This window comes from Pantherophis guttatus, chromosome 6 (genome assembly GCF_059756535.1).
Source record: "Pantherophis guttatus breed Tessera chromosome 6, ASM5975653v1, whole genome shotgun sequence".
NCBI lineage: Eukaryota > Metazoa > Chordata > Lepidosauria > Squamata > Colubridae > Pantherophis > Pantherophis guttatus.
In genome coordinates, this window is record NC_142068.1 from 33,267,819 (window position 1) to 33,293,701 (window position 25,883).

The 25,883-nt window shown below is 36.7% G+C and overlaps 1 protein-coding gene across 1 annotated transcript in view; it reads right to left on the bottom strand.

The window, feature by feature from the left end:
* The window catches only part of LOC117678821 (guanylate cyclase soluble subunit beta-2-like), a 30,923-nt gene extending 8,600 nt beyond the window's left edge, over positions 1-22,323 (bottom strand). The window contains exons 1-12 of the mRNA XM_087872670.1: positions 22,036-22,323; positions 14,224-14,297; positions 10,398-10,492; positions 9,625-9,785; positions 7,953-8,052; positions 6,944-7,161; positions 6,011-6,104; positions 5,114-5,217; positions 3,403-3,619; positions 2,791-3,111; positions 1,623-1,771; positions 197-343 (exon numbers count right to left, since the gene is read on the bottom strand). Coding sequence (XP_087728796.1) covers positions 197-343; positions 1,623-1,771; positions 2,791-3,111; positions 3,403-3,619; positions 5,114-5,217; positions 6,011-6,104; positions 6,944-7,161; positions 7,953-8,052; positions 9,625-9,785; positions 10,398-10,492; positions 14,224-14,297; positions 22,036-22,038 — 1,683 coding nt within the window. The 5' untranslated portion in view covers positions 22,039-22,323. The remainder of the gene's footprint in view (positions 1-196; positions 344-1,622; positions 1,772-2,790; positions 3,112-3,402; positions 3,620-5,113; positions 5,218-6,010; positions 6,105-6,943; positions 7,162-7,952; positions 8,053-9,624; positions 9,786-10,397; positions 10,493-14,223; positions 14,298-22,035) is intronic.
* Between the last annotated feature and the right edge of the window lie 3,560 nt (positions 22,324-25,883).

Here is a 25,883-nt window from a genome sequence, read left to right on the forward strand (position 1 = left end):
CATAGCATTTATTCTCTCTAATTTTAAGAAACCAATATTACCCTTTATCTTAACTTCTCATCCTATTATAGTTCAATGTTTCTTTTCCCTCCTTAAAATTTGAACCCCTAAGTTTAAATTCACATAACATAATATAATCTCCAATTATTTCCTTAAATTCTATTATTATCGTTTTGTGCTTCTATTTTCTACTCACTTGAATAGGATTTTCAGAAACAGGGTTTTTTATGTCTTTGGCTGCTATGATCATTCCCAGGGCAAAGTTGGCAACCCGTTCAGCATGGGTTGATACAGGGACAGGGACACCCCCCACAACCATGTAGGCATCTCCTATGGTTTCAACCTAAACAAAACAAATAAACAGATATCATCTTTTATTTCAAAAGACCGTGTTGAGTTTCATTCAATATATTATTTACAGCCAAATTGAAGATGGAACTGCTCAGGCTTTCTCTTTCTACCCATGGAAAGCAGGAGATTGCTGTAGAGATCCTCTCACAATTTGCAAGTGAGGTTTTATGTAGCAACAGGAAGCTTCCTGGCATTGCAAAAGGAGACATATACTTTATTCTCTTACATTTTTTTAATGATTTTTTATCAGCATGGAATTTTCACATTTTAAATATGAATTATCTCACTGTGCATTAGTGTTTTATTGAACAATTATGCAAATATATTAATAAATATTGGGAATCCTTGGTACTCTCTGAGCTTGGTTGCTTGTCTGGTGTTAATCCCTGATTATCTGGGTGTTGGTTGCTAGAGAGAATAATTTACTTCTTAGCTTTTTTATTGTCCCTTTTGAATGGTGTATAAATGTAGTTTATATCTTATTTATTTTATTAACATACAAATAATCAAGCAGAAAATAACATCCTAATCAAGGAACTACCAACGAGAAGGAACTACCAACACTGACAGGGGACTGTCTAGTTTGTTTATTTGTGCAGACACTTTGTATTTTAATTTATGCTTTACTTTTCAGAGATTGTTGAGAACCTGTAAGCAAATACAGGCCTCTGATGAATCTCTGACTAATCAGAATAGGGTTACAAAAGAGCTATTTTTGACATCTCTATCAGGGGTGAAATGCTCCCGGTAGTGATGGCAGTGGGTGGTTCGAAGAACCGGTAGCAAAAATCCCTGCCCCCACCCCCCAATGCCCAGCTGAGTTGTGTGATCATCAGAGGCTTTTTTTTTACTTTTACAAGCATTTTTTCTACAACCTCTTCAGCCAAAAAAATGCTTTTAAAAGTAAAAAAAAAGCCTCTGATGATCACGCAGCTTAGCTGGGATCGTCAGAGCCTTTTACAAACATTTTTTCTTCAACCTCTTCGGCCAAAGAGGTTGTAGAAAAAATGCTTTTAAAAGGCTCTGACGATCCCAGCTGAGTTGCCTGATCGTCAGAGGCTTTTAAAACCATTTTTTTACAACCTCTTCGGCTGAAGAGATTGTTTACTTTTTTTAAAAGTAAAAAAAAATAAAGTTGGCCATGCCCACACAGTCACATTACCCCACCAAGCCACACCCACAGAACTGGTAGTAACAAATTTTATATTTCACCACTTATCTCTATTCCTTTCTCCCCATAATATCACTTTCAGGATATAAACCGAAAATACCTTGTAGACATCATGTACTGTGGTTAGCCTGTCAAATCGTAGATACATTGCATTTAACATGAGGACTATCTGAATAGGCTCACACTGAGCACAAATGTTGGTAAAAGTCACAACATCACTGAATAATATAGTACATTCTTTGAATTCTCCTATAGTTAAAGAGGAAAAAGAAGAGAGGGGAGTTTAGAAATCACATCTAGTTTCATAATTAAAACTATTAGCATCTATTTACAAAATTGTTAGGATTCCAAGTAATACGTCCATAGTAAACAGAACTCCAAGGCAGGTAGGTTCCTCAAAGAATAGTTTTATTGGACATATCATATTGGCACGATCTGGTAAAACTGACTCTGAATGTTCCCGCGGTCTTCACCTAATTAAAAGTAAAAGTTTTTTCTCCTTTTCCAAACAATAAGTCACATGTTTTTTTGTTTGTTTGTTTTTTGGCTACAAAACCCCAGCTATCTCAATTCCCTCCTCCCTACCCCTCAGCTCCAGTGTGGCAATATTGAAGCTTCAAAATGGCTCTGGTCAGGTCAGCTTCAGGGCTGACAAAAATATTAATTGTAAAATGTTTTTCAAAATATATTAATCCAACTTCTTTGTTACTTTGAAAATAGAATCAACCAAGAAAATGGGTAAGTGATAAAATTCATAAAGATATGCAAACAAAAATTCAAAGTTCTGTGTTATATTAAGATATTTTCTAACTAATGGTCCAATAGATTCAACAGAAAAAAATACGAGCTTTACAAAAAAAAGGTATGCATTCTGTAAGAAAGCTTAAATATATTATATCAATTGTTGTGCTGGAAATGTTAAGCAAGGCTTTTAACTCCCACCATGCGAAGTTAGAAATGACAGAAAGTAGCATTCTTAGAGTGAAGGCCTTGAGATTTTAAAACAAAAATTACTGGAAGGAAAAATAAATCACTACTGAGATGAAATCAACATATCAAATTTCTTTGATAGCAGTGTATTCGGGGCGGGGGGGAGGACCTAACATAGCTTTACTCAAGGCCCATACATTTTGAAGATAAAAACATTTGTGCCCTGGCTGTACATTGTCCTTAAATGTCTACCACTGATTCCAAGGAACAGATATCATAGTAATTACTGATCACAGACAGTAATATATCTAAACTTGTCTGTATCTCATTGCATTCACCTGCCTCAACTCGTTTCCCCTCTTTGAGCTGGTTGGCAACATGTCTAGGCAGCATGGCATACAGGAGGGCTTCTGTTTTCTTCCTTTCTTCCTCCAGGTGTTTAGACAGGATCCGCAGCTCCTCTTTTTTTCTCTCCAGTTGATTGGAGAGCTCCATCTCGGCCAACCGCTGTTGGTTGAGCAAGATCAAATCTCTAGTGACATCATGGGGAGCTATGTCAGAAATGTGCATGTGTCTTTCCTCCAACTCATGCAATGTACGCAGCAGAGGAGAACAAAGGTACAGCATGCACTGAACAGACTCCATCCAGATCATCTGCCCTGGTTCAAACAAATGAATAATGATGGGCAGGCGTTAAATATTGAATATATTATATTCTTCCCAATCTGATTCCTTTCTGACCCACCCAGGACACACAAAAAACCACAACCCATCTACTGGGAAAGCAATCAAAGATTTTATATTTTATGGAGAAGCCTCTACCATTTCTAATGAAGTAATTCAGCCTATGGAAACAGAAGAGTAACTTAGAGAGAAATTGTTTTTTTCCCATGACATAGTTATCTCTTCAGTGTTATTGCCTAATAGCTATTGAGAAATGGGAAAACTACCTCTTAGTTCTAACATAGGGCGCTGCTTCCAAGAGTCCGGCATCATTTCTCTCTTGGTCCGGAAAACAAATTGGCTGTTGATAAATCTTTGAACACTGGAGATGGTAAATTTCACTTCAGGGCGTACAATAGTGAAGTACTGATTGAGACGGATGCCCAGTGTTTGAAGGCCAGGCACAATCTTTTGAATGCTAACCCCAGCTTGTTTCACTCTAAGCTTTAAAAAGAAAAGAAAACAGGATTCTTGCTTATACTTTCCCTATTTTTATTCCACTGTCAATAGAATTTCATTTTATAAACATTACATGTAGCTTTCTATAATTGTTATTAATTAGATAAATTGTCCAAAACTGCTGGATTGTATTATCAGTGTTATCATTGCCATCTTCATCATTACATCCAATCTATCTACAACCAAAGGACTCATTTCTTCCTTGAATCCCTACAGAAGGGATGAGCCAGTGGGCAGACCTAATTAGCTGCTCTATATGCAAGTTGCCTAGCAGCAGGCAGAACAAAAGATGTTTGCACAGGGCTTCTTTCATAGTCAATTGCAGGGCAGGCAAGCATGAAGCAAATAACAGGTTCATCATGACATCATCATAGTAATGATGCAATATATGTACTTGCATCAAACATCATAAAGCAAATTCATGACTGATTCGTTCATTTGAGGATGCATGAGATATATTGATGTCTTTATACTTTGTAATGCATGTTTAATGCCCTTCTGTGCATATATTAAAACAAATTACCATTGCTGTTTTAGAATACTGTGTCCTATAGATAATTTGTGCAGATAAGCATATTTTCCCTATTGTGATATCAGATTCTGTTTGAATCTGTTCTCCCTGTTTTGAATCTGGTGCTTCGTTTATTACTGCGTGAAATAAAGTCTGCCAACTTTGAATTTAAGGGATCCAGCCTGCTTATTCATATAATTTATGAATTATAATATGAATTATATATCATATAATATGAATTATAAGAATTTTCATTCTTATAATGAAAATAGCTCTACACCTGTTTTCTTAATCCTTCCTTCATTCTATAACAGTTTTCTTAATCTTTCTTCATCCTTTATCTTGCATTCTGCAAGACCACATCACCATGTTATGCATAATTATTAAGTTGCATTAGTGTGGGAAAATGTAAACTAGACACACATGTATGTATGTATGTATGTATGTATGTATGTATGCATGCATGCACTCTAGTGGATAATTTGGCAACACAAGTATAAATGGGATGAATGAATAGGGATTATTATTCCAGAATAATTAATCTTGTAAACAAGCTTTAGTTCTCAGTAATAAATAATATAGATAAAGGATGGATGGATGGGCGGGTGGAGGGATGGATGACGAATAGATAGATAAATAGATAGATAGATAATAAATAGATCACAAATGTAGCATCCATCTGTGATACATTAATACAGTTGTACCTTCTTCCATGGTCCCCAAATCTATGTCAACCATTTATACGGGAGCAAATCCTACTTATTTATGGAAAGACATACATGCACTTCAAAACAATCCAGTGTTGATTTTCTTACCAGTTCATCAAAAACAATATGGAAGGGAAGCCCAATGCAAAATGTCTTTGGGTCAATCCAGAGAGTCCTGGGATAGACAGGATCAAGCAAATCCTACTTATTTATGGAAAGACATACATGCACTTCAAAACAATCCAGTGTTGATTTTCTTACCAGTTCATCAAAAACAATATGGAAGGGAAGCCCAATGCAAAATGTCTTTGGGTCAATCCAGAGAGTCCTGGGATAGACAGGATCAAATCCTTTAAGAAGTCGACCTGTAATATGAAAAAGAGATATTTTCATTGTCATTTTAAGTCATTGACAGAATCAGCAGCACTTTAGTGCTTGTTGTTTATATATAAATATTCATTATTCTAGTCGCTCCTGTCTTTCAAGAGCTCATGTCTGTTGATGGGCATTTTTTTTTATATGTCTATGAATATGGTACAGCTTCAAGCACCGAAATACTGAAATACTATTTATTCTAACATTAGTTTTGAATGGAGCATTAAAAGAAAAACATACATAATTTGGTTGAAATGGAAGACTAAGAGCCTGTAAAAAATCAACATGCAGTACATCCTTCTTTGCACATCAGCAGTCATGTCATTTATTTTTTAAATCTATAATATCTCATCTCCTGCCCTATTGAGCTTGTACTACCAACAATTCATATTTAAAAATAAAATTGATTGATTATATAATCAGTATTTGGGATCAGTGATGGGTTTCTCTATAAAATGCTTTCAATTTGTAGTTTTTTAATGAAAACTGGAGAGCTGATAGACTGGGTTCAAGGGTATTACTTGTGTCAGCTCCTGCCAACCCAGCAGTTTGAAAGCATGCAAATGCAAATGTATTAATAGGTACCACTTTGGTGGGAAGGCAACAGCATTCCGTGCACCTTTGGCATATAGCCATGCTGGTCACATGACCATGGAAATTGTCTTTGGATAACACTGGCTCCCTTGGTCAAGAAACCGGTTTCCTAGAGTTGGACATAACTGACAGAGTAACCTTTACCTTTTTCATTAAAAAAACAACTGACATTATAGCCAACCCATTTACCTTTTCCAATTGTCACAATTCCTCTGATTGTTTCCCAGTGGCTCCTTTTGACACTTGTTTTATCTCTGATCTTATTCATGGTTCTTTCAAGTTCCTGTGGGATACATCAAAGCAATCACAAAACATATTTTTAAACTCATTTTTAAACTAAGAAATAAACTATTTCCTAACAAAAAAATAAATGTAATTGCAACCAGAATTACAGTTTAAAATGTTGGCTTCATACTTGAAATAAGTACAAATATGCCCCATTATTTCCAAAAATTGAAGCACTTTTGGATGTACTTATCCATGTATACCTTCAGATTTGTAAGCATGCTCATTTGATCATTCAGCTCTGTACCATATCCTGCAGATACCCCTGCTCCTGTCCAAATGCCAACACTATTCCAAGTACATTTTTCAGAGTTGGCATGTATAAATGTATAAATTGATGCTTTTGTATAACCCTAAAAATATATGCATACACACCAGTGGTGGGTTGCTTCCGGTTCAGTCCGGTTCTATAGAACTGGTAGTAAAACCGGCAGAAGACTCCACTCACCCGCCACAACGTCATCATGGGTGATCTGCGCATGCGCAGAAGTGTGCACGTGTGCACACTCCCACTGCAAACCGGTAGTAAAGGTAAGTAGAACCCACCCCAATACACACACATATACATTGATATTTCTGCACAAAAAATCATTATTTTTTATGAGTATGTAACCCCTTAATTTTGACCGTCTAATCCCTTAGAGTCAAGGTGACTGGAATGGTGTTTACTGGCCAGATGTCTTTCCTTAAACCTAGATGGAGCTTGCAGTTCATATTGTCTCCTGAGAGAGAAAGATCTGCTGCTGGCTAGGATTGAACTGTCAACCTTCAGAGTGGGAGGTGAATGTCTCCACCACTGGGCTACCACACCACTCCCCCAAAAAAGTATTATAATACCTCTTTATTCAATCTTCTTTCTGCCTGAGCTCCAGCATTTGGAAGGTAATGTGAAGAAGAGAACTTGTTTCTTCTTTTGTAGGAAAATACAGGTTTTTGAGTTACAAGAAATACAATGTGTTCTTTTTTTCCTGTTCTTTCTTCTTCTTCTGTCTGATTGACAATTTCCATTGAAATTTCAGTATTGAAAAAGTCCAAAGCTGCTGCACCAATGATTCCTGAATCCAAAGAGAAAAAAAATCCAGGTGATATTACACATGCTTATGTAATATTATCTATAGCATATTTACTCAAGCACTCAAGCAATGTTTGTTTCCTTACACAGTGAGTCTGCCGGACTCACTACAATCTCAATTGTCAGCCTTAATAAACAGATTTTATTTCAAACAAATATAGGTTTCAATGGTTTAAATCATAGAGCTCTGGTGCTCATTAGGTTACTTCGGTTCAATCTCTAGCCCTCAAACTGGTGGTAGTAGAATAAATTGGAGTGAGAAATCACGAACTCAGAAAAATGGGGGGAAATGTAATATTTTTAAAATATTCATTAATCCATTAATTATTTGGCTATTGTTGTTATCATCTTCATCTGCCCCTTCAACACTTTTCCAAGGAAAAAAATTATAGAATAATAATTCTAAAGAGATAAAAAAAAATTCAGAATACAATTGAAAATACAATAAAATAAAAGCTTCTATAGTTTACCAGTAATAAATGTTTAGTCTAGTGTCATGTTGTTTCCATACAAATCTCCCAAAGGAGAGAATTGGTCAATAGCACATGAGGATGCTAAATGCCACCATCATTATCTTATGTTAAACAGATCTGATGGTCTGCCAGAAGAGCAGGAAATTTTGTGATCATTGAAATTTGAACTTAACATATCTAGCTAGCTAGTTAGCTAAATAGCTATCAAAAGGGAAGTGCACAAACATTAACATAATCATTGTTGATTAAAACTTCAGCATTTCAAAGTCCATATAAAACACACGCACATATAGCATCTTACCTGGAACGATGTGGCATAAGCCCCTTCTGTCTGAATAATAATGCAAATACATTGACCCATCTTCATTCTTTTCTACCCTAAAGGAAGGAGCGTTCATCTCCTGAAAAACACTCAAAAGGATAATATTACACTTGCTGCAGATAAAGGTATAAAGATATGAAGAAGTGGCTTCTGATATTCTTCAGAACAATTATAAGTACAATTATATTTTATTTATTTTTATTTAGTTAGTTAGTTTGTCAAACATGTACGAGATAACAGGAATAAATATAAACATAGATATGAGTACAGGAAATGGGTACAAATATATGGAGACAATAGGACAGGGACCGAAGGCATGCTGGTGTGCTTATGCACGCCCCTTTTACGGACCTCTTAGGAATGGGGTGAGGTCCACGGTAGACAGTTTAAGGTTGAAACTGTGGGGGTTTGAGGATGTAACAATGGAATCAGGTAGTGCATTCCAGACATTAACCACTCTGTTGCTGAAGTCGTATTTTCTACAATCCAGTTTGGAGCGGTTTACATTGAGTTTGTATCTATTGTGTGCTCATGTATTATTGTGGTTGATTTTTTTAAACCTCTTTTAAGAGAGGTTTTTTAACCTCTCTTTTTAAAGTTACATCATGACTCTCTTCTTTCTATAATATATCCTGTCCAATGAGCAAAACCATAAATCACAAGTTCATTTTTTTTTTCATTTTTACCCAAAATGTCCATAAGGTGTTTCCAAATCACTAATAAATGTAGGAATTGTCCTTTTTCTCATCAAATAAGTCATCTTGTTTATCTTAGCAAGTTTTGTCAATTCACCAACCATTCCTCCATGGTGTTCCAAATGATATTTTAATAACTGGTATCACAGTAAAAGAAATGTTGCAATTGTTGCTCATTTTGAGGCTCAGAAATCTGCTCCCTGATACTGGTAGCAGTGTGGAACATTACAACATCTTTCGACATGTCCATCATCTTTATAATACATCAGATTAATTTTCACCTAATCAACTATCACACACCAACTTCTAGAGGCTCTCTTTCCCACTGCATACTACAATTATTTTTTTTAATTGTGAGCCCCAGTGATGGAAATGCAAGCAGGGATTCTACAACTAAGTCTTTCTATTATTTCTGTCAAACAACTTGCTAATTGTCATACAGGTTTCCTTTTGATAAACATCATCACCTAGAAAATCTTTATGCATTGTGGGAATTTAATGTTTTCCTGTCTGTTGCACTCTTAGGAAAAATCTATCATCTGAAGCTGGCATTTAATGGAAAGTGAGGGAGACTGTAGTATCTCACTGATGCTTCCCGAATCCAGATAGAATCTCCAAAGATAAATCTTTCTTAGGATTACAACAGAAGTGCCTGGATTCTGATGATACTAAAGAAAATATTATTGCCGGTTGTCTGATGAAAATAATTTGATATGATAAAAACATACATATTTAAAATGGGAATCAGATTTTATCAACCAAGCAAATCATCAGAATTCATAAAATACATGTATGTATATGCCCATAGATACCCATAACCTTCACACATGTATACACACACACACACACACACACACATATACATCATAATTTTCCTATCTTATTATTAAGAAGATGAGTGAATTCATAAGGAATCAGATTTCTCTTCTACTCTTATAGAATTCATTTCCACTTGCCTGGTAAGACAGACTGAGGTAACTGTGTAACGCATCCAGGTTCTCTATAAATTCATACAGATTTCCTCCGAGCGTTCTCAGCATATGGTCATAACCTGACTGTTTGCAGAATTCAAAGAAATATTCTCCAAACTGTTTTAGGACCATATCTGGGGAAACATCTAAGAAAATAAATATATATTACAATATTACATGTTCATGTTTCAAGATTAAAAACCAGTTAATTCAGGTTAATTCAGAACACTTCCACATCACCACCAATATTGTCCCCCAATTCTTCAGAAGCAGTTTGATGCACACCCATAATTTACTTTTTCTGATCTCCAGACATTGAAAACATTCAGGGAGCATGCTATGCCAATTGGATATGCCATACATACACATAAACACACACACACACACACACACACAGGGAGAGAGGGAGGGAGGGAGAGAGATTTTCATTTCAATCTATGTGCTCTATGTTCAGTTGTTTGTCACAATTTCTCCATATCTGACATCAGGGGAAGCTTCTTTGCTGCAAAGCCTCAATTTGCCTGCAGTGAAAACATATTGCATTGTTATGTGGGAGAAAAATGACAGCTTGTAACAATGGTCAGGGGCTACAATAGGGTAAATGGGAAGATACATTTAAAAAATGCTTCTACACAGGGATAAGAAGATGGTGGTGGTGTTAGTGGTGGCAGTAGTGATGATGTTGACAAAAATGATGATGATGATGATGATGATCAATAATGCCCTGGTTCTTGGCATTAGCTCATAATGATACATACCTAACATTTGGCATGCCTTGTCAATAAGTTGCATTGTGATCTCATCTTTATAAACTTCAAAAGTAAAAAAGGTATCCTGTACTCCAGTTTGGACTCTATAGCAAAAAGACAAAACAAACAAATCTCATAATTGTCTCTCTCTCTCTCTCTCTCTCTCTCTCTGTGTGTGTGTGTGTGTGTGTGTGTGTGTGTGTGTGTGTATAAAATTAGGGAGTTAAGTTTTCAAATCTAATGACAAAAGTAGAAGCCATACTTTCTGATCATTTTGGGAAGAATCAAACCTATGTCTTGATTAACATGGAAGTGCAAAAGTTATAAATCCTTAATCAAAGAAAAGAAAAGTGTGACTGATAGTATTTATTAGACTGATAGTATTCGAGCAAATTTAATATATATATTGATTTTTATATTGCAAGTACTAATTCTATCTTCTTTGTTCAGCAGTATAACAACACAGGCAATATACAGCATTATATACAGCATTATATTAAACATGAGCAATGTACACTAATATACAGCATTATATTAGTACTATTTATGAAACCATCAAAACAGTAACTGAGCAATGACATCATAACCTAACTATTTATGACCCATTCATTACATATTGATAGAATATGTTTTCTTCAGAATATGCTATTCAGTATATATTTATCAGTCTGTGGAATATAACTGAAGTTCACTATCAGTCAGAGGAATGTTTCTGTAAAAACATTCTTCAACAAGCAAAAGGATGGAAACAAGAGAGTTTAAAAAAAAAGAAATCCATTCTAACATAATAAAAATTGGGAAGCTGGAGAGAAAAGGTCTGGTAGAGAGAAAGTGGTGTTTGTAGCCTTCCCACCTAACCCCTCTTTGATGAACAATAAAAGTTTGGGCCAATGTTCATATTTAGAATTCTGAGAGCTAAACTGAACTCCCTGTTGGGAAGTCCAGCACGGAAGCATCAATTCAACAATCCAAGAGAGAGATAGGTAACACTAGTTTCATTATACAGAGTTTATTGAAGTGATCAATCTCATTGGCTGGCGTTTCATGCTATTGTCAGAAAGTCTATTCCACTATAGGTAATCCTTGGTTAGTGATGATAATTGGGGCCAGAATTTCCATTGCTAAGCAATATGATCGTAACTTGCAACATCAAGTGATTGCACTTAGCAACAGCAATCCCTGCACTTCTCATTGTCATTGTTAAGCAAGAAGTGTGGGCCATTAAGTGAGCTCAGATTATTTACAAGCAGGCCAGCAGGCAGGCCAGCAAGAATGGTGTGAAGCATGGCATGAGAACAGCAAGGACAGTTGTGGCTGCTGTTGAGCGGGGAAGAGTGTGAGTGACATACTAGAGGAACTCCCAACTTTCTCTGCTTTCTCTGCCATTGACTTTGCTTTGGGAAGCTGGAAGTAACAAATAACAACCATGTGACAAAGAGTTGCAACCACTAAGCGTAAGCTGGTTGCTAAGAATCCAGATTGTGCTTTCAAGTGACCATAGGGCTGTTGGGATGGCTAGTATTTTGGGGACCAGTTGTAAATACTACTAGTCCAGCACGATTGTAACTTTGAATGGTTGTTGAGCAAGTTGTCAGATGAAGACTCTCTGTACATGATCACCTTCTCAGTGTCCTTCATTTATGGAACTGAAGTTGCACCACTGTAATTGTCTGTAAGAACTCCCCAAAGCAGCAGAAAAGCAGTGAATCGTACACATGCTTTATTTGGAACTACACAATTTGATTTATTGCTTCAAAATAGATTTCTACTTTAATCTAAAACTGTAAATGTGCATCGAGAAGACAAAACAAAGCAAAACAAAAAAAGCAATGTTGTAAATATTGCCAAGGTAGGTGAGAAAGCTAGCTTGGAGTCTGGATTCCCTCATGGGTTCCCTCATTCCTTCCTTAAACACTCAACAAATCTGACTGTAAGGGATAAGAATACCGTATCTGTAAATCTAGAGTAATCAAATACAATAGTGGAGATATGGTAAACCAAATATGAGAGCCCAATTAAATCCTCCTATTAAAAATGGTGAAGAAAGAAAGAAAGAAAGAAAGAAAGAAAGAAAGAAAGAAAGAAAGAAAGAAAGAAAGAAAGAAGAGGGAAGATAATGATGCTATTTCAAATGATAGCCATTTTGCAGCAGCTAAAAGCAATGCCTTCAGAAATTCAGGTGACTTCCTTATTTATTTATTTATTTAATCTAATTTTTATACCGCCCTTCTCCCGAAGGACTCAGGGCGGTGCACAGCCAAAGATAAAAACAAGTACCCATATAAAATTTAAAAACAATTTAAAAACACATTAAATAATTTGGCCCCAATGTCATTAAAACATAAACAACCCATAAAATTAATGTTTAGGCCAACCCAACTTGTTGGAACAATAACGTCTTGAGGGCACGGCGAAAGGTGCGTAAGTCAGGGATCATCCGTATCTTTGGGGGCAATTCATTCCAGAGGGCAAATGCCCCCACAGAGAAGGCTCTCCCCCTGGGTATCGCCAGTCGACATTGTTTGACCGATGGTACCCTGAGGAGTCCCTCTCTGTGGGAGTGCACTGGTCAGTGGGAGGCTATCGGTAGCAGAAGGCGATCTCGTAAGTACCCAGGTCCTAAGCCATGGAGCGCTCTAAAGATGGTAACCAACGCCTTGAATCGCACCTGGAAGACCACTGGGAGCCAGTGCAGCTCACGCAGAAGTGGTGTTACATGGGAGCGCCGTGTTGCTCCCATAATCACCCGCGCGGCCGCATTCTGGACCAGTTGGAGTCACCGGGTGCTCTTCAAGGGAGCCCCATGTAGAGATCGTTACAGTAGTCCAGATGGGAAGTGACGAAGGCATGAGTGACTGTGCGCAAGGAGTCCCGATCCAGAAAGGGACGCAACTGGTGCATCCTTGATGGTTATAGCTTACCATTATCGCTCTTTAGCTTATTTCTGCTTGTAAAGGATGTGGAGTGAGAAAATACAGTAGACATAGCATGTCTGGGCTGAAAAAATCCAAACAATCACTAAATGGTTGCAAAGAGATAATGGAAAATCCCCATAACCAAAGTATGGCACTGGGTTTTTTTTAAGGAGTCTGAAGTCAGATGGGGTTGAGGAATATATGCCTTGTATTTTGGGTGGCAGAGGGAGAACAGATTCTGTTTGCACAATGGTCAAGAGAAGATATTTAGGGTGACAGAGACAGCAATGGGAGATCCTCATTGGTCTCAGGCCTACTGTTGCTGTAGTAGTGGCAGCCATGTGGCATACTGTAACTCTTCCTTTTCTCTTAGCTATCCTCAATTACCATAGAGCAGCAGGGTTTACCATTTGAAGATTGGCCATGAGACCCAGAAAACTCTTCTTAACAAGTAGGTCTTTTGGAAGCGACTCTGTTCTGCATCACGGCCTTGCCTCAAATCATACTGTCATGGTGGGTCTTGCTTTAGTTTGCAAAACTGAATTGCTCTGTCTCAGGTGCCTTGAACCAAAGCAACAAGGCAGGAGGATTAGTTTTAGCGGTACCCTTTGACTGGGTTGAAAAAGAGTTGGTTTGGGGGTTTTTTTGCTTCTGAATTGAAACAGTCCAATCTAGTGCTTCAAAGGGTAACAAAGTTCAGCATTTCCCTTCAGAAGAGCACTTCATTCAAAATTTTATCAAAGGACCCCATCAAAGCTTGGCTCAGCCATATTAATAATAGATTAATTATTGCATAATCTGTCAAACCCCGTTGTATAATTCCATGAGTCTAATAAATCTGTTAGACTTTGTCAAAGGATTTGATACACCTTATTTCTAACATTTGAACTTTCTGAATAATTTTTCTAGGGATAACTTACCTTAAATTTTCCCATATTTCTTCACCATACTTTTCAATCACCAGAGACTTTAGGCATGTGTTTATAAATCCATACTGTAGAAACAGAAGTAAGAAACATAGAGAAAGAGAATTAATACAGCACTATATGATTCTCAATAATTCTTACATTTCTATTACATTTCTTTACAAATCCTATACCTGGATCTTTTAATGTAGTTGAATTGCTATGGAAAAGTTATTAACATTTATAAACAAAGCCAGTGGATTAAAACACCAAAATAAACATTAATAATAGCTTTTCTCAGTAGGTTATCTTCAAGAAATATTTTGCTACATTCTCCATGATCTGTAACCAAGGTGGCTATTTCTCCCATATTTATTTTTCATTGGTAAAAATTGTATCAAGAACAGTTTTTTAAAACAGTTTTTGCTGAAACATCTGTAGACTTCTGTTGAAAAGTCTATTTTTGATTGACTCTATCTATACGCTGAGCTTCCATCTGAGTTTGTTTTTTACTGATTGTGATTAAAGTACATTGATGTTTGAACTCCTGATCTCTTTATCCCACTTTTGTTGCTCTTTCTCTTCTTAATTAAAGTAATATTAATTCATAGGTATTACTGTAGTTCTGTTACTTCTTATACTCAAAGATTATTAGTAGGTACTGATATTGTTAACCCTTATGTGAAAAATAAAATTGCATTACTTAGATTTCAATGTTAATAGTAAAATACTGTAGTTCTTTACTAGAAGGATAAATTACAGTTGCTACTGTTTGGATTATATTCTCTTGACCATCTAGTATTGCGTATAATACAATAGGCTAGAATGCTAGAACTGTAGATTCAAACAACCAGCTTCAAACAACCAGTCACATGTAAATTCAAATTAGCTACTTTATTGCTCTCTAATACAGGAATCTCCCTGGATTGGCAGCTTATATGGGAAAGACCAAATAAGGCTCAAAGGCATTTGTGGGGAGGGGGTGTCAGACCTTGCCATCTTGTGTTTATGTGGTGAATCCACACTAATTCCCCTCTCAAGACCTCTGCCTAACTGGGATGGTTGCTCTCCAACAATATCTTTGAAAACAGAAGGAGATAGTTGGATTCCATATGTTAACAAGAGATTAATGAAATAATGAAGGAGAGCCAAGACTGGTATGGTTCTCACAGATTTTGGTTGTGATTTGTAGGTTGTGTTTCAGAAGATGTAACATTTTTCTCTAGTAATCACAATCATTTAAAGTTACTGAAGCTGAGCTTAGTGAGATCAATTTGAAATAACAGAAAGGGAAACTTAGCAATGGACTTTAGCCAATAAAAGTAAACTAGAGTGAGAAACTTGAAGCAACCAAGATGTTCTGGAAATATAAGACCTCTGTTTTTAACCTGCTTAGCAAAGGGGCTGTTTATTTAAGAGCCGAGGTGGTGCAGTGGTTAGAGTGCAGTACTGCAGGCTACTTCAGCTGACTGGTAGCTGCAGTTCAGCAGATCGAATCTCACCAGTTCAAGGTTGACGCAGCCTTCTATCCTTCCGAGGTGGGTAAAAGGAGGACCCAGATTATAATCATAATCATAAATTTATTTGTCAAGCATATATAAGATAACAGGTAAAAGTATAAACATAATTTGAATACATGAAAAGAGTAAGTAAAAAGGAATATTAGGACAGGGACGGTACAGACCTCTTAGGAATGGGGTGAGGTCAGCAGTAGATAGTTTAAAGTTAAAGTTTTGGGGGTTTGGGGAAGAAACTACAGAGTCAGGTAGTGCATTACAGGCATTGACCACTCTGTTACTGAAGTCATATTTTCTGCAATCGAGTTTGGAGCGGTTTACCTTGAGTTTGTATCTATTATTTACTCATGTATTGTTGTGGTTGAAGCTGAAGTAGTCATTGACAGGAATGACATTGTGGCAGATAATTTTATGTACTATGCTTAGGTCAGACTGAAGTCGGTGTAGTCCTAAATTGTCTAAGCCCAACATTTGGAGTCTGGTGGCGTATTTTATTGCGGTTAGAGGACTGGAGAACTCTTCTCGTAAAATATCTCTGGACTCTCTCGATTGTATTTATGTCCAATATGCAGTGCGGGTTCCAGACAGATGAGCTGTATTCAAGGATTGGTCTAGCAAATGTTTTGTATGCTCTAGTTAGTAGTACAACATTACCAGAGAAGAAGCTACCCAAGATTAGGTTAACAATTCTTAATGCTTTTTTGGCAATGTTGTTATAGTGGGCTCTGGCACTTAGATCTTTAGAAAAGAGTATTCCAAGTTCTTGACAGAGTGAGGGTCCTCTATAAGGTCATGTCCATCTAATTTGTATTTTATGTTTTGATTTTTTTTGCCAATGTGCAAGACAGAGCATTTGTTGGTTGAGATTTGAAGCTGCCACTTGTTAGACCAATCTAACACACAGTCAAGGTCTTTTTGAAGGGTAGTTGCATTGTCGGTGGTGTTAAATAGTTTAACATCACCAGTGAAGAGAACACAGTTGCTTTTAATATGATCACAAAGGCCATTTATGTAAAGTATGTAAAGATTGTTGGGGGCAATATGCTAACTCTGTAAACTGCTTAGAGAAGGCTGTGAAGCACTATGAAGCGGTATATAAGTCTAAGTGCTATTGCTATTGCTATTATTTTCTAAAATACGTCTTGCCCTCATGGCTGACTTCCAGATAACAGTAAACTGAAGCCTCTTTACATTTTTCTAACCAAGGCTGGGTTGAATAAAGAGCTGATGAATCATCTAGTGCTTGTCTCAGCTACTATTACTGTATATTTTTGTATCTTATTGTTTCTGGACCAATGTATAAAGTGATTATATGCCTATTATGCAATCTTTGCAAACATTTCTTAAGTGAACATATATAAAATATTTTATACTTCACGACTTTGCTATTCCAACGCACTCTACATGGATCTGCCTTTGTAAGCCACCCAAAAGTTTCAACAGGTCCAGAATGCAGCAGTGGAAGCAGTAATGGGCATGTCTCAATAAGCTGATATAATGTATCTGCTTTTCAAACTGCACAGTTGCCAGTTTGCTTCAGATGCAAGTCAAGATGCTAGTTACTATCTATAAACCTCTACATGGCACAGGTTTAGTGACTTGTTTGATCTCCTATTTTTCATACTATCTGTCCAGCTGGCTTGATCTGGCAATATTGGATTTCTTCAACAAAACAATGCTATCTTTCTGTAGCCCAAAAATACACTTTCTCTGTAGCAGCATCTGCCTTCTAGAATCAAGTTCCCCCTGAAATTTGAATGTCTTCCATTCTACTGGTATTTTGAAGGGCCCTAAAGACCCGGCTTTTCACCCAGGATTTGGAAAAGACAACTGACACCCCTTTCTTTCTTTCTTTCTTTCTTTCTTTCTTTCTTTCTTTCTTTCTTTCTTTCTTTCTTTCTTTCTTCCTTCCTTCCTTCCTTCCTTCCTTCCTTCCTTCCTTCCTTCCTTCCTTCCTTTTCTCCTCTGAGTTTGTTTTCTTAGCCAATGTTGGTCTTTTGTGTTCCACTGTTTTTGTGCTTTTATTTTTATTGTTCTTTGTTTTTAAACTTTTCAGCAATTATAGACCACACATAGTTGCTAGGATTCAGAGAGCATATGAATTTAATGTATAATTATTATTAATACTACTATCACTGAAATGTTTTCTTTATCAGCATTTTGTCACATGGTTTCACCCAGATAGTATTGTCTGCTGCTATTTGGGGTGAAAGTGGATGTACTGTTATGTATAGAAGGCTGTATTAGGAGACAGTGGCTCACAGTCCTTGGACTAATCCTTAGTCATCTGAACAAGAACACTGAATCTTAGAAATCAGCATTTTATAAAGAAAAATAATAAGCTGATTAGGCTGAGCTCTATCTTCAAGAATTCATTGCAAGTATCAGGGTGCAGTTTGACCACTCTTTGATACTGCGATAATTTCAAGGCATATTTTTGTTTAGAGGCAAATTATATACTGCACAAACATTGTTGAGAGTAGGAACACAGTGTTAAGTGGGATTATTAAGAATGCCTACCAATAAAGGTGTCATATCTTGCATGAATGTGTTTACTGTAAAATGGGAAATGTCTTCAATTTAACACTTCACTGGAGAATGGCAAGAATTTCTATTATAGGCTGAGTTATAATAAAGCACTTTATGTGGAGCTGCCTTTAGTGCCAGATTAGAAGCTTAATATGAAGTCAGTTTATGTGACTAGATCATTCCAACTAGTTTTATCTTGTATATTGCCAGGCCTGGGTTTGTTTATTGTTTTCGTTCATCTGCTTATTTTTGCTAGCCATAGCTCAGCACAGGCACAGCACATAGAACAACTTTTTCAGTAGGTCTTATAAAAAGTCACATCAATCCAAAAATCACCATCCTTCAAGTATTGAACTATTTAGCACTTGAAAGGTAATACCAAACGTAGACAGATTATGAACTGGTAAACTTGTTGCAGATTATTTCATTAAATTTCTCAAAACAAAGTATTGAATACTATGTACAACTGAAAAGGAGTTGGTCAAATAATTCTTTTGATGAAGGAGAAAGTCTTTGTGCATTTCTTTTTTGTTGACTGTATTCTTCTTTTTTTCCTTTCCGTTTTTCTTTTCTGCACTTTCTTTTTTTTTTTTTTTGTATTAGTTTTACCTTTGTAATTTTTAATAAAATTAGTGTAAAAAAGAAAAGGAATTAGTCAAATCTTCATTATCATCATCATCATCTCATCATCATCATCATCATCTTATAAAATAAAAATCCAAGAATTTTATAAGATATAGCAACAAATTGCAGCTTCCTGCAATAACACCAGCGGAACTGCAAAAAACTGTGCTACGTGGAACATCATACATCTTAAGAAGGTACTTGGTTGATACCTAGGATGCTGGCAGCAACCTGTATCAACCATTAGCACCAGACAATGGTATTTGTGATGCATTTTTGAATGTTCAGAGTTTCATGTTTAATGAATAAAGTAAATAATAATCTTATTTTGTTTTAAAATTATCACCTATGATATTACTAATTCTAGCTCCATTTTGGCTCTGACAATAACTTGTGAAATAGAAAAAGGTACATAATTTTACTTTTTCAATTTTATTTCAATTTTACAACTGAGCATATTTAGTTGAAGGCATATAGCATTTGATTTTTAAAATAATGGGAAAATAAATTTTAAATTAGGATCATTATAGCATCTGTGCTTCATAGCTTCAAGACATCATTGTGACAATTATACCATGAATTAAAACCTTTTTTTCTCAGATATAATTGCACATAATTCTTAGTATAATTGCATTTACACTAAATTTCATATACAGCTCTGTCAGTTATGATTCAAGAACTCCTTTTAAACAAGCTTTATTTAGCAGCTGATATTACAAGCATTAGAATGGTAGACCTGAGCTAGACTACTGTGCTTTGGAGAGAAAATAATGCTATATATTCCCATTTAAAAGCACAGTGGGACAGAAAGAGGAAGAACATTAAGGAAAGACCATTAGGTTTAAAGTCTTAAATTATCTAGCATATAGAATGTAAGCAAGTAGCAGTTGAAAAATAAGCTGCCATTTTAAATCTTAATAATAAAAAGCAGTACATATTTACATAAATTCATATTTACATAAATAAATCCCAGTGTATTTTAGACTCATCCTTTTAAAACTGTAAGTCTTTCTGTTTTAATAGAGATGTTTAATTGTATTATTTTTGATATCAAAAATAATTGGAGGGGATATAAAGAAAAACCCTTAAAGCCATTTATAGGCCACTGTATATTAAATACATACATACATACATACATACATACATACATACATACATACATACATACATAAATATGCTTTTGCTCCATTGATCCAGTGGGAATATTTGAAATACTTGTCCTATCTAATTATATTATGATATGTTGGCTGGCAGAGTTGTTTGGTTTGAAAACAAAATTCATCTTATATGAAGTCATCATAGAAAATATAAAGATTTATATTTTTGGTAGCACAATTTACAGAATATTACTTGATTTTAGGTATAGATTCTTTCAGCTAGTTGAATGAATCAGTGTAGGTTCATTCTACAATTTCGATCCCTCAGTACCTTTTGCACCTGTTCTCTTGCTATTCATTTTTCATGGTTTAGTAACAGATTATCTGTACATCTATCTGGCTCCTTAGTATTATTTTTTAAAAAAATTAGAGAATGCTAAGTATCAGACATACAAGATCAACCCAGCTTTCATCATTCAAATTGTCCACCTCTTATATGATTCATATAAAATGTATCTGCTCACAATATCCCAGAGATACAGAGCCATTTAGATGAGTTAGACGACAATCTCTTTTATCCCAAAGAAAGCTTTCTGGAGAGAATTGTAATTTAAAAGGTCTGAAAGACACCAGGTATCAAGTACTTTATTGTGAAATGAGCTCCTCCTTTTTATTAGTCCAATTTATATTTATTAGTCCAATTTATATGCCGCCCTTCTCCGTAGACTCAGGGCGGCTTACAATGCATTATAGCAATAGCCTGCATACTTTTTTGTATATACCTGCTTATTAGGGCTTTTGGGCCCCCCCAAGCGGTGTTGTTTTATACAAAGTTGGCTTATTGCCCCCACAATCCGGGTTCTCAATTTACCTACCTCGAAAGGATGGAAGGCTGAGTCAACCTTGAGCCTGGTGAGATTTGAGCTCCACTAATTGCAGCCAGCTGGCAGCTAAATGCTAGCACTTAACAGCACTTTAGTCCGCTGCACCACCGAGGCTCTTTTGTTGCTGTTTTAAAGATGGATAGGTAAATATGCTCCTTAATACCATGGAGGCCCTCTAGAGATAACTAAAAGTCTTAAACCTCAGCACCAGCCCTTCTCAGACTTTATAATCTTGACACGTAATGAGAAAGGGAAACGATTATTTCCACCACGCTTGCTTATTTGCGCTTCTCCATCGCCGTCCCCGAGGAGGAGATCAAAATATTAAACGTTCGGAGGAACGACGCTCTAATGACAAGAATTTCAACCAGCTGCAAGCTCACGTAAAGCTGTGTTTAGGAATTCGGCTTTAGTATCCAACGTCCCACGACACAGCTACTATCTTTCAGAGACGTTAACCGTATAGCCCCCAACCCAGGCTAACATCGGGAGCAGCATGCCGAACAAATAATTTCCCTGCTATCACTATTCCACCTACTCGGAATTTGATGCCAGCAACTAGGACAGCGAACACAACCTTCGAACGGGGGGGTTGGGGATGGTGGGGGGGGGTCGGACGAGGGGGAAGGGGAGGGAAGCAAAATGTCATCTTCAAGAAGAATGAAGAGTATTTCTTTGACTTCGACTCGCGGGAGCAGCCGCTTCTACTACTCGTAGTACTTATATTTGCTCTCTCCTAAATCTAAAAAGGTTGACCCCACGCCTTCTCTTTGACATCAGCAGCATTCCTCCGACTTTATTGGAGATTGGGCTGAAGTGGGGTGGCTGGGAGGAACTCTGCATCAGCCCCTCCGGAGCCCACTGGAATGGGATCGCAAACCACTTAATCGGAGATAGCACTGACAAAGCGGCATCAGTTTAAGATGCTTCAAAGATATTGGTCCAAAAGCATTCCCTCTAAAGTTAATAAAGCTGTTCTGGAGTGACAGCTGTGGGGATCGAGTTTCCACCCGTCCTTCTCTCCTAAAAAGGTAACAGAACTGAACTGGCATATGATATATCGGCATAAAGTCTATGGGTCTCCTCTTCCTCTCATCCTTAGGGTCCCTCTCCAAATAGAAATAACCCCCCCCCCCGGGGAATGATGGTGGTGGTCGCAAAGCAATCGCTACTTACCATTCTGACGCATGACTCAAATGAACGAATTGTGCAACACTGTCATATTCCCGAAGATTGGGATCCTTGGTCTAGAGAGCTAGAATGTCTACTGTTCTGTATATGGTGGATATAGCCTTCTTTTCTCGAAAGATGCCAGATGATATCTAGACATCCCCCTTAACCAGCTTCTCCCGCAGACTGGGAGGTTGGAGTCAGCAGCTAGTCGGGGAGTCAGCAAGCTGGCGCCGCTTGCTTACAATCCCCATGCTCTCCCCCACCCCAACCCGCTCACGCAGCGATCTAATGACTCTGTTCTGGGATCCACTGCAATTGTGTTGTATTGGCCTGCCTCGAGGAAAAGACTAATCAGAACAACTGGGTTACGCCAGCGTGGAAAGATTTTCTTTCTGATCCTACCTCCTCTCAACTTTCTCTGATTTAAGCTGCAACACGCCAATAACATCGCTGTCCAGGGGTCTGTGGTGCTGAAGTTGAAAACTGAAGTATAGGGTGGCTGGGTGCTTTCCAATTAAAAATCCAGATGAACGTCAGCATTCTAGAGTGCCTTCAATGGGGTGAGGAGCAACTGCATGGCCCACTTAATCCTTTTGTCAAATTGCATCTTTTTGGTAAGATAATTTTAATGAGCAGCCAGTACACTATGAAAGCAGACAAAATTATCTATGGGTCAGTTCAGAGATTTTGTTGCTAAAAACCAGTAACCAAACAATAATTTTTCATGTTGAACTGAACTGTAGAAACATTATATAGTTGATCAAATGCCAACAAACGAAGCTTGACTCCTGGTGATTGCAGAAGCCATCTTGACATGTCACCAGCAACAACAATTTATTTTTCTAATGATATTCTACTATTCTTTTATTTCATTCATCCATCTTATTTATTGTCTTCCTCTTTTTCTACATCTCTTAACCTTAACATGCATATTATTTGTTTTTAGACTATCTTCCACCTTATCACATATTATATAAATTTCTGCTTATAAAACACCTTAAGGGAATATTGAACCTTCTGCAACCCTTTTGTAACACAAGTCATAAACCGTATATTTTATGGAATAACAAATCATTCTAAACCAACACACACACAAAAAAACCCCAAGATTAGGCTTCAAATGATATAAACATGGCCAAAATCCTTCAGCTTTACTTGATGATGTTCTGCTATTATCATCAAGCAAGAGCAAAACAAATGAGGAGAAAATGGCTATATTTTTTAACAAACTGATGGGCCGATTCACTTTCCTTTGCTTAAATCCCATTCCTTTTTAAAAGTAATATTTACGTATATCATACAACTTCAGAAATATTATAACTCAAATTGCAAAAGAATCAATTGTAAACCAAAAGATAAAATTGGATTGTTTTCTCCTTAAGATTGTTAGTGAAAAATAAGGCACAGAAAATCACATTTGAATTTGAATCAAGAATGTGTAGATCTTGGTTGCTGAGGAACACAGAACGCTTGTTTCTAATAATTTTAAACCACTTGCCTCCAGATTTTTTCTTTAGTTCCAAAAGTGGAATTGCTCTGTCTACCATTTCAGTTGCAAGTTAAAAAGTAACACATTGATTCTGGAGGAACTGCATTAGAAGAACTTCTTCTCTTGTCATATTACCCATGGTCAATGAGTATCTACTTTATGATTGCAGATTTATATACTGAATTGGAAATGCAATGGTGGCCAGCATATGGGCAACATAATTGGCCTTTCCAGCTTTCCATCAAAGCTACTTATTCTTACAAAAAAAGTACAAATTTCCATCTTTTTAAACGAAACAGTTATCTATGCATAGCAGGACAACTCAATCCCTTAATATTCTGTGTCCCAAATGAGAATGTACCAAAGTGAAAACAGTGAAGAAAAAGACCTACATCACATATACTAAAGTTATGCTCTTTTTCATTGATTATACCAATAAATAATAATATATTAAATGTATATGCCACCTACCTCCCAGCAACTGGATGGTCCTAGCAATTGTATAGACTACAGATTTTTTGTTATATGCCAATATTTTATCTTTGTTTTTCATACAGATATGATATGGAAAACTGCTATAATTTGCCCACTAGAGGGAGAATTTCCAAAATATGCCTTTACGCCTCCAGATTAGAAAAGCACCATACATTTAATAACATAACATTTCAACATTGTAAAATATGGTAGTAATTATATGTTCATAAGAAAATGTTTACTTATGAATATAGTAAAGTCTCTGCTTAAAATCAGATAGTTTATGTCTGAACCAAGTTAGTGTTACTATTAAATTATTTGCTTAAATTATATCCTGCCCTTTCCTTCAGAATTTAAGAAGGCATGTGCAGCACTTTCTTCTGTGTTTTTTTTTTTACAACAGCCCTTTGAAGAAAATTAGACTACAAAATAATAATTGGCCCCAAGTCCTTCAGTGCGTGTGGGGTGTGGTGGCCTAGCATTTAAGATGCTGGGCTTGTCAACTGGAAGGCTGGCATTTTGACACCCAAGCTGCATGAGATGGGGTGAGCCTGTTTTTGCCCCAGTTCCTGCCAACCTAGTAGCTTGAAAGCATGCAAATGCAAATAAATAAATAGATACTATTTTGGTGGGAAGGCAACAACATGCCGTGCAGTTGGCATATAGTCATACCAGCCCTTATAAATTGTTTTAATCAGTCGTAGGCAATTAAAGAACTGGCTGAAAAGGCAGGATTATCTGTGCATTCTTAATATTAATTTCCTATTACAAAAGTCCCACATTGCTTGGTTACAGTCTTCTCTTTAAACTGTAGTAGTGTCCTTAATATCCTCTGAACAACTGTTGGGGAATAAAAATAGGAAAAGCTAGGTAGGAAATTGGTAGGTAGACCAATTAAGACTGTAATAGGTCAGTATGGGGGAATGAAGTTGGACTATATGTCTGTCTAGTCCATGCTCTTTGTTCTATCACATGTTTGTATTTGGGTTTTGTTATATAGCACAAAAATGCAGTTTCCAGGCTATAGAAATGAAAACCCCGAAGACTACCAGTACCCATCTTCATCTCTCAGATTTGTAGTAGTGATGTAGTTCATTATTCTTTCATTATTCTGCATTTATGGATTTATCTATCTTCTCCCCCAACTACTATTGTAATAAAATCTTTGGCAATACAGCTGTAATAGCTGCTCCCAAATTGTCTGTCTACATTGCTCATGTGCTAAATATTTTAGTTTGCAGCCTTAAATGCTAGAACTGTAGGAAATATTTCCTCCACATGATTTCCAAGAAAATCCTGACAGCTACTCTTTTTTTTGACACATTTAGCTTCTAGGGTAATTTAAAGCAAGCTTAGTTTTCACTGTCAGCATTCTGATGCTGCCATAAAAAGACGAGGCTTGACTTTTCACCTACTTATTTTCTCTGTAGATAATATCCCCTAGGAGATGGGATGGGAGGGGGGAACATTCCTGTGGGGTGAGGTCAGAAGCTGGGGAGACTGGCTTGGAAGATGGCTAATGAGAAGATGAGAATTGGGGAACGGAAAGGGAAGGGTTTGGGGGTCAGAGGGTTAGTATCGGCTACGACGAAGTCGGGGCCAGATCTGTCGTACTCAATAAATGGAATATTTCAGCAAAGATTAATTGTTTGGGAGTGCAATTTATTTGAGATGACATTGAAACCTGACACTGACTTTATATATAGTTTCTTAGGGAACTACTACACATAAAGAGACATGTAGTATTTCAATAATGGAACAAGTGTCAGGCCTGGAAGCCATCTTTTTCATATTTATGCAATTATGGAACTTTGAGTCAAAGACCAAAAGAATACTATAGATATAAAACACAATACAGGTAGTCCTCAAATTACAACAGCTCATTTAG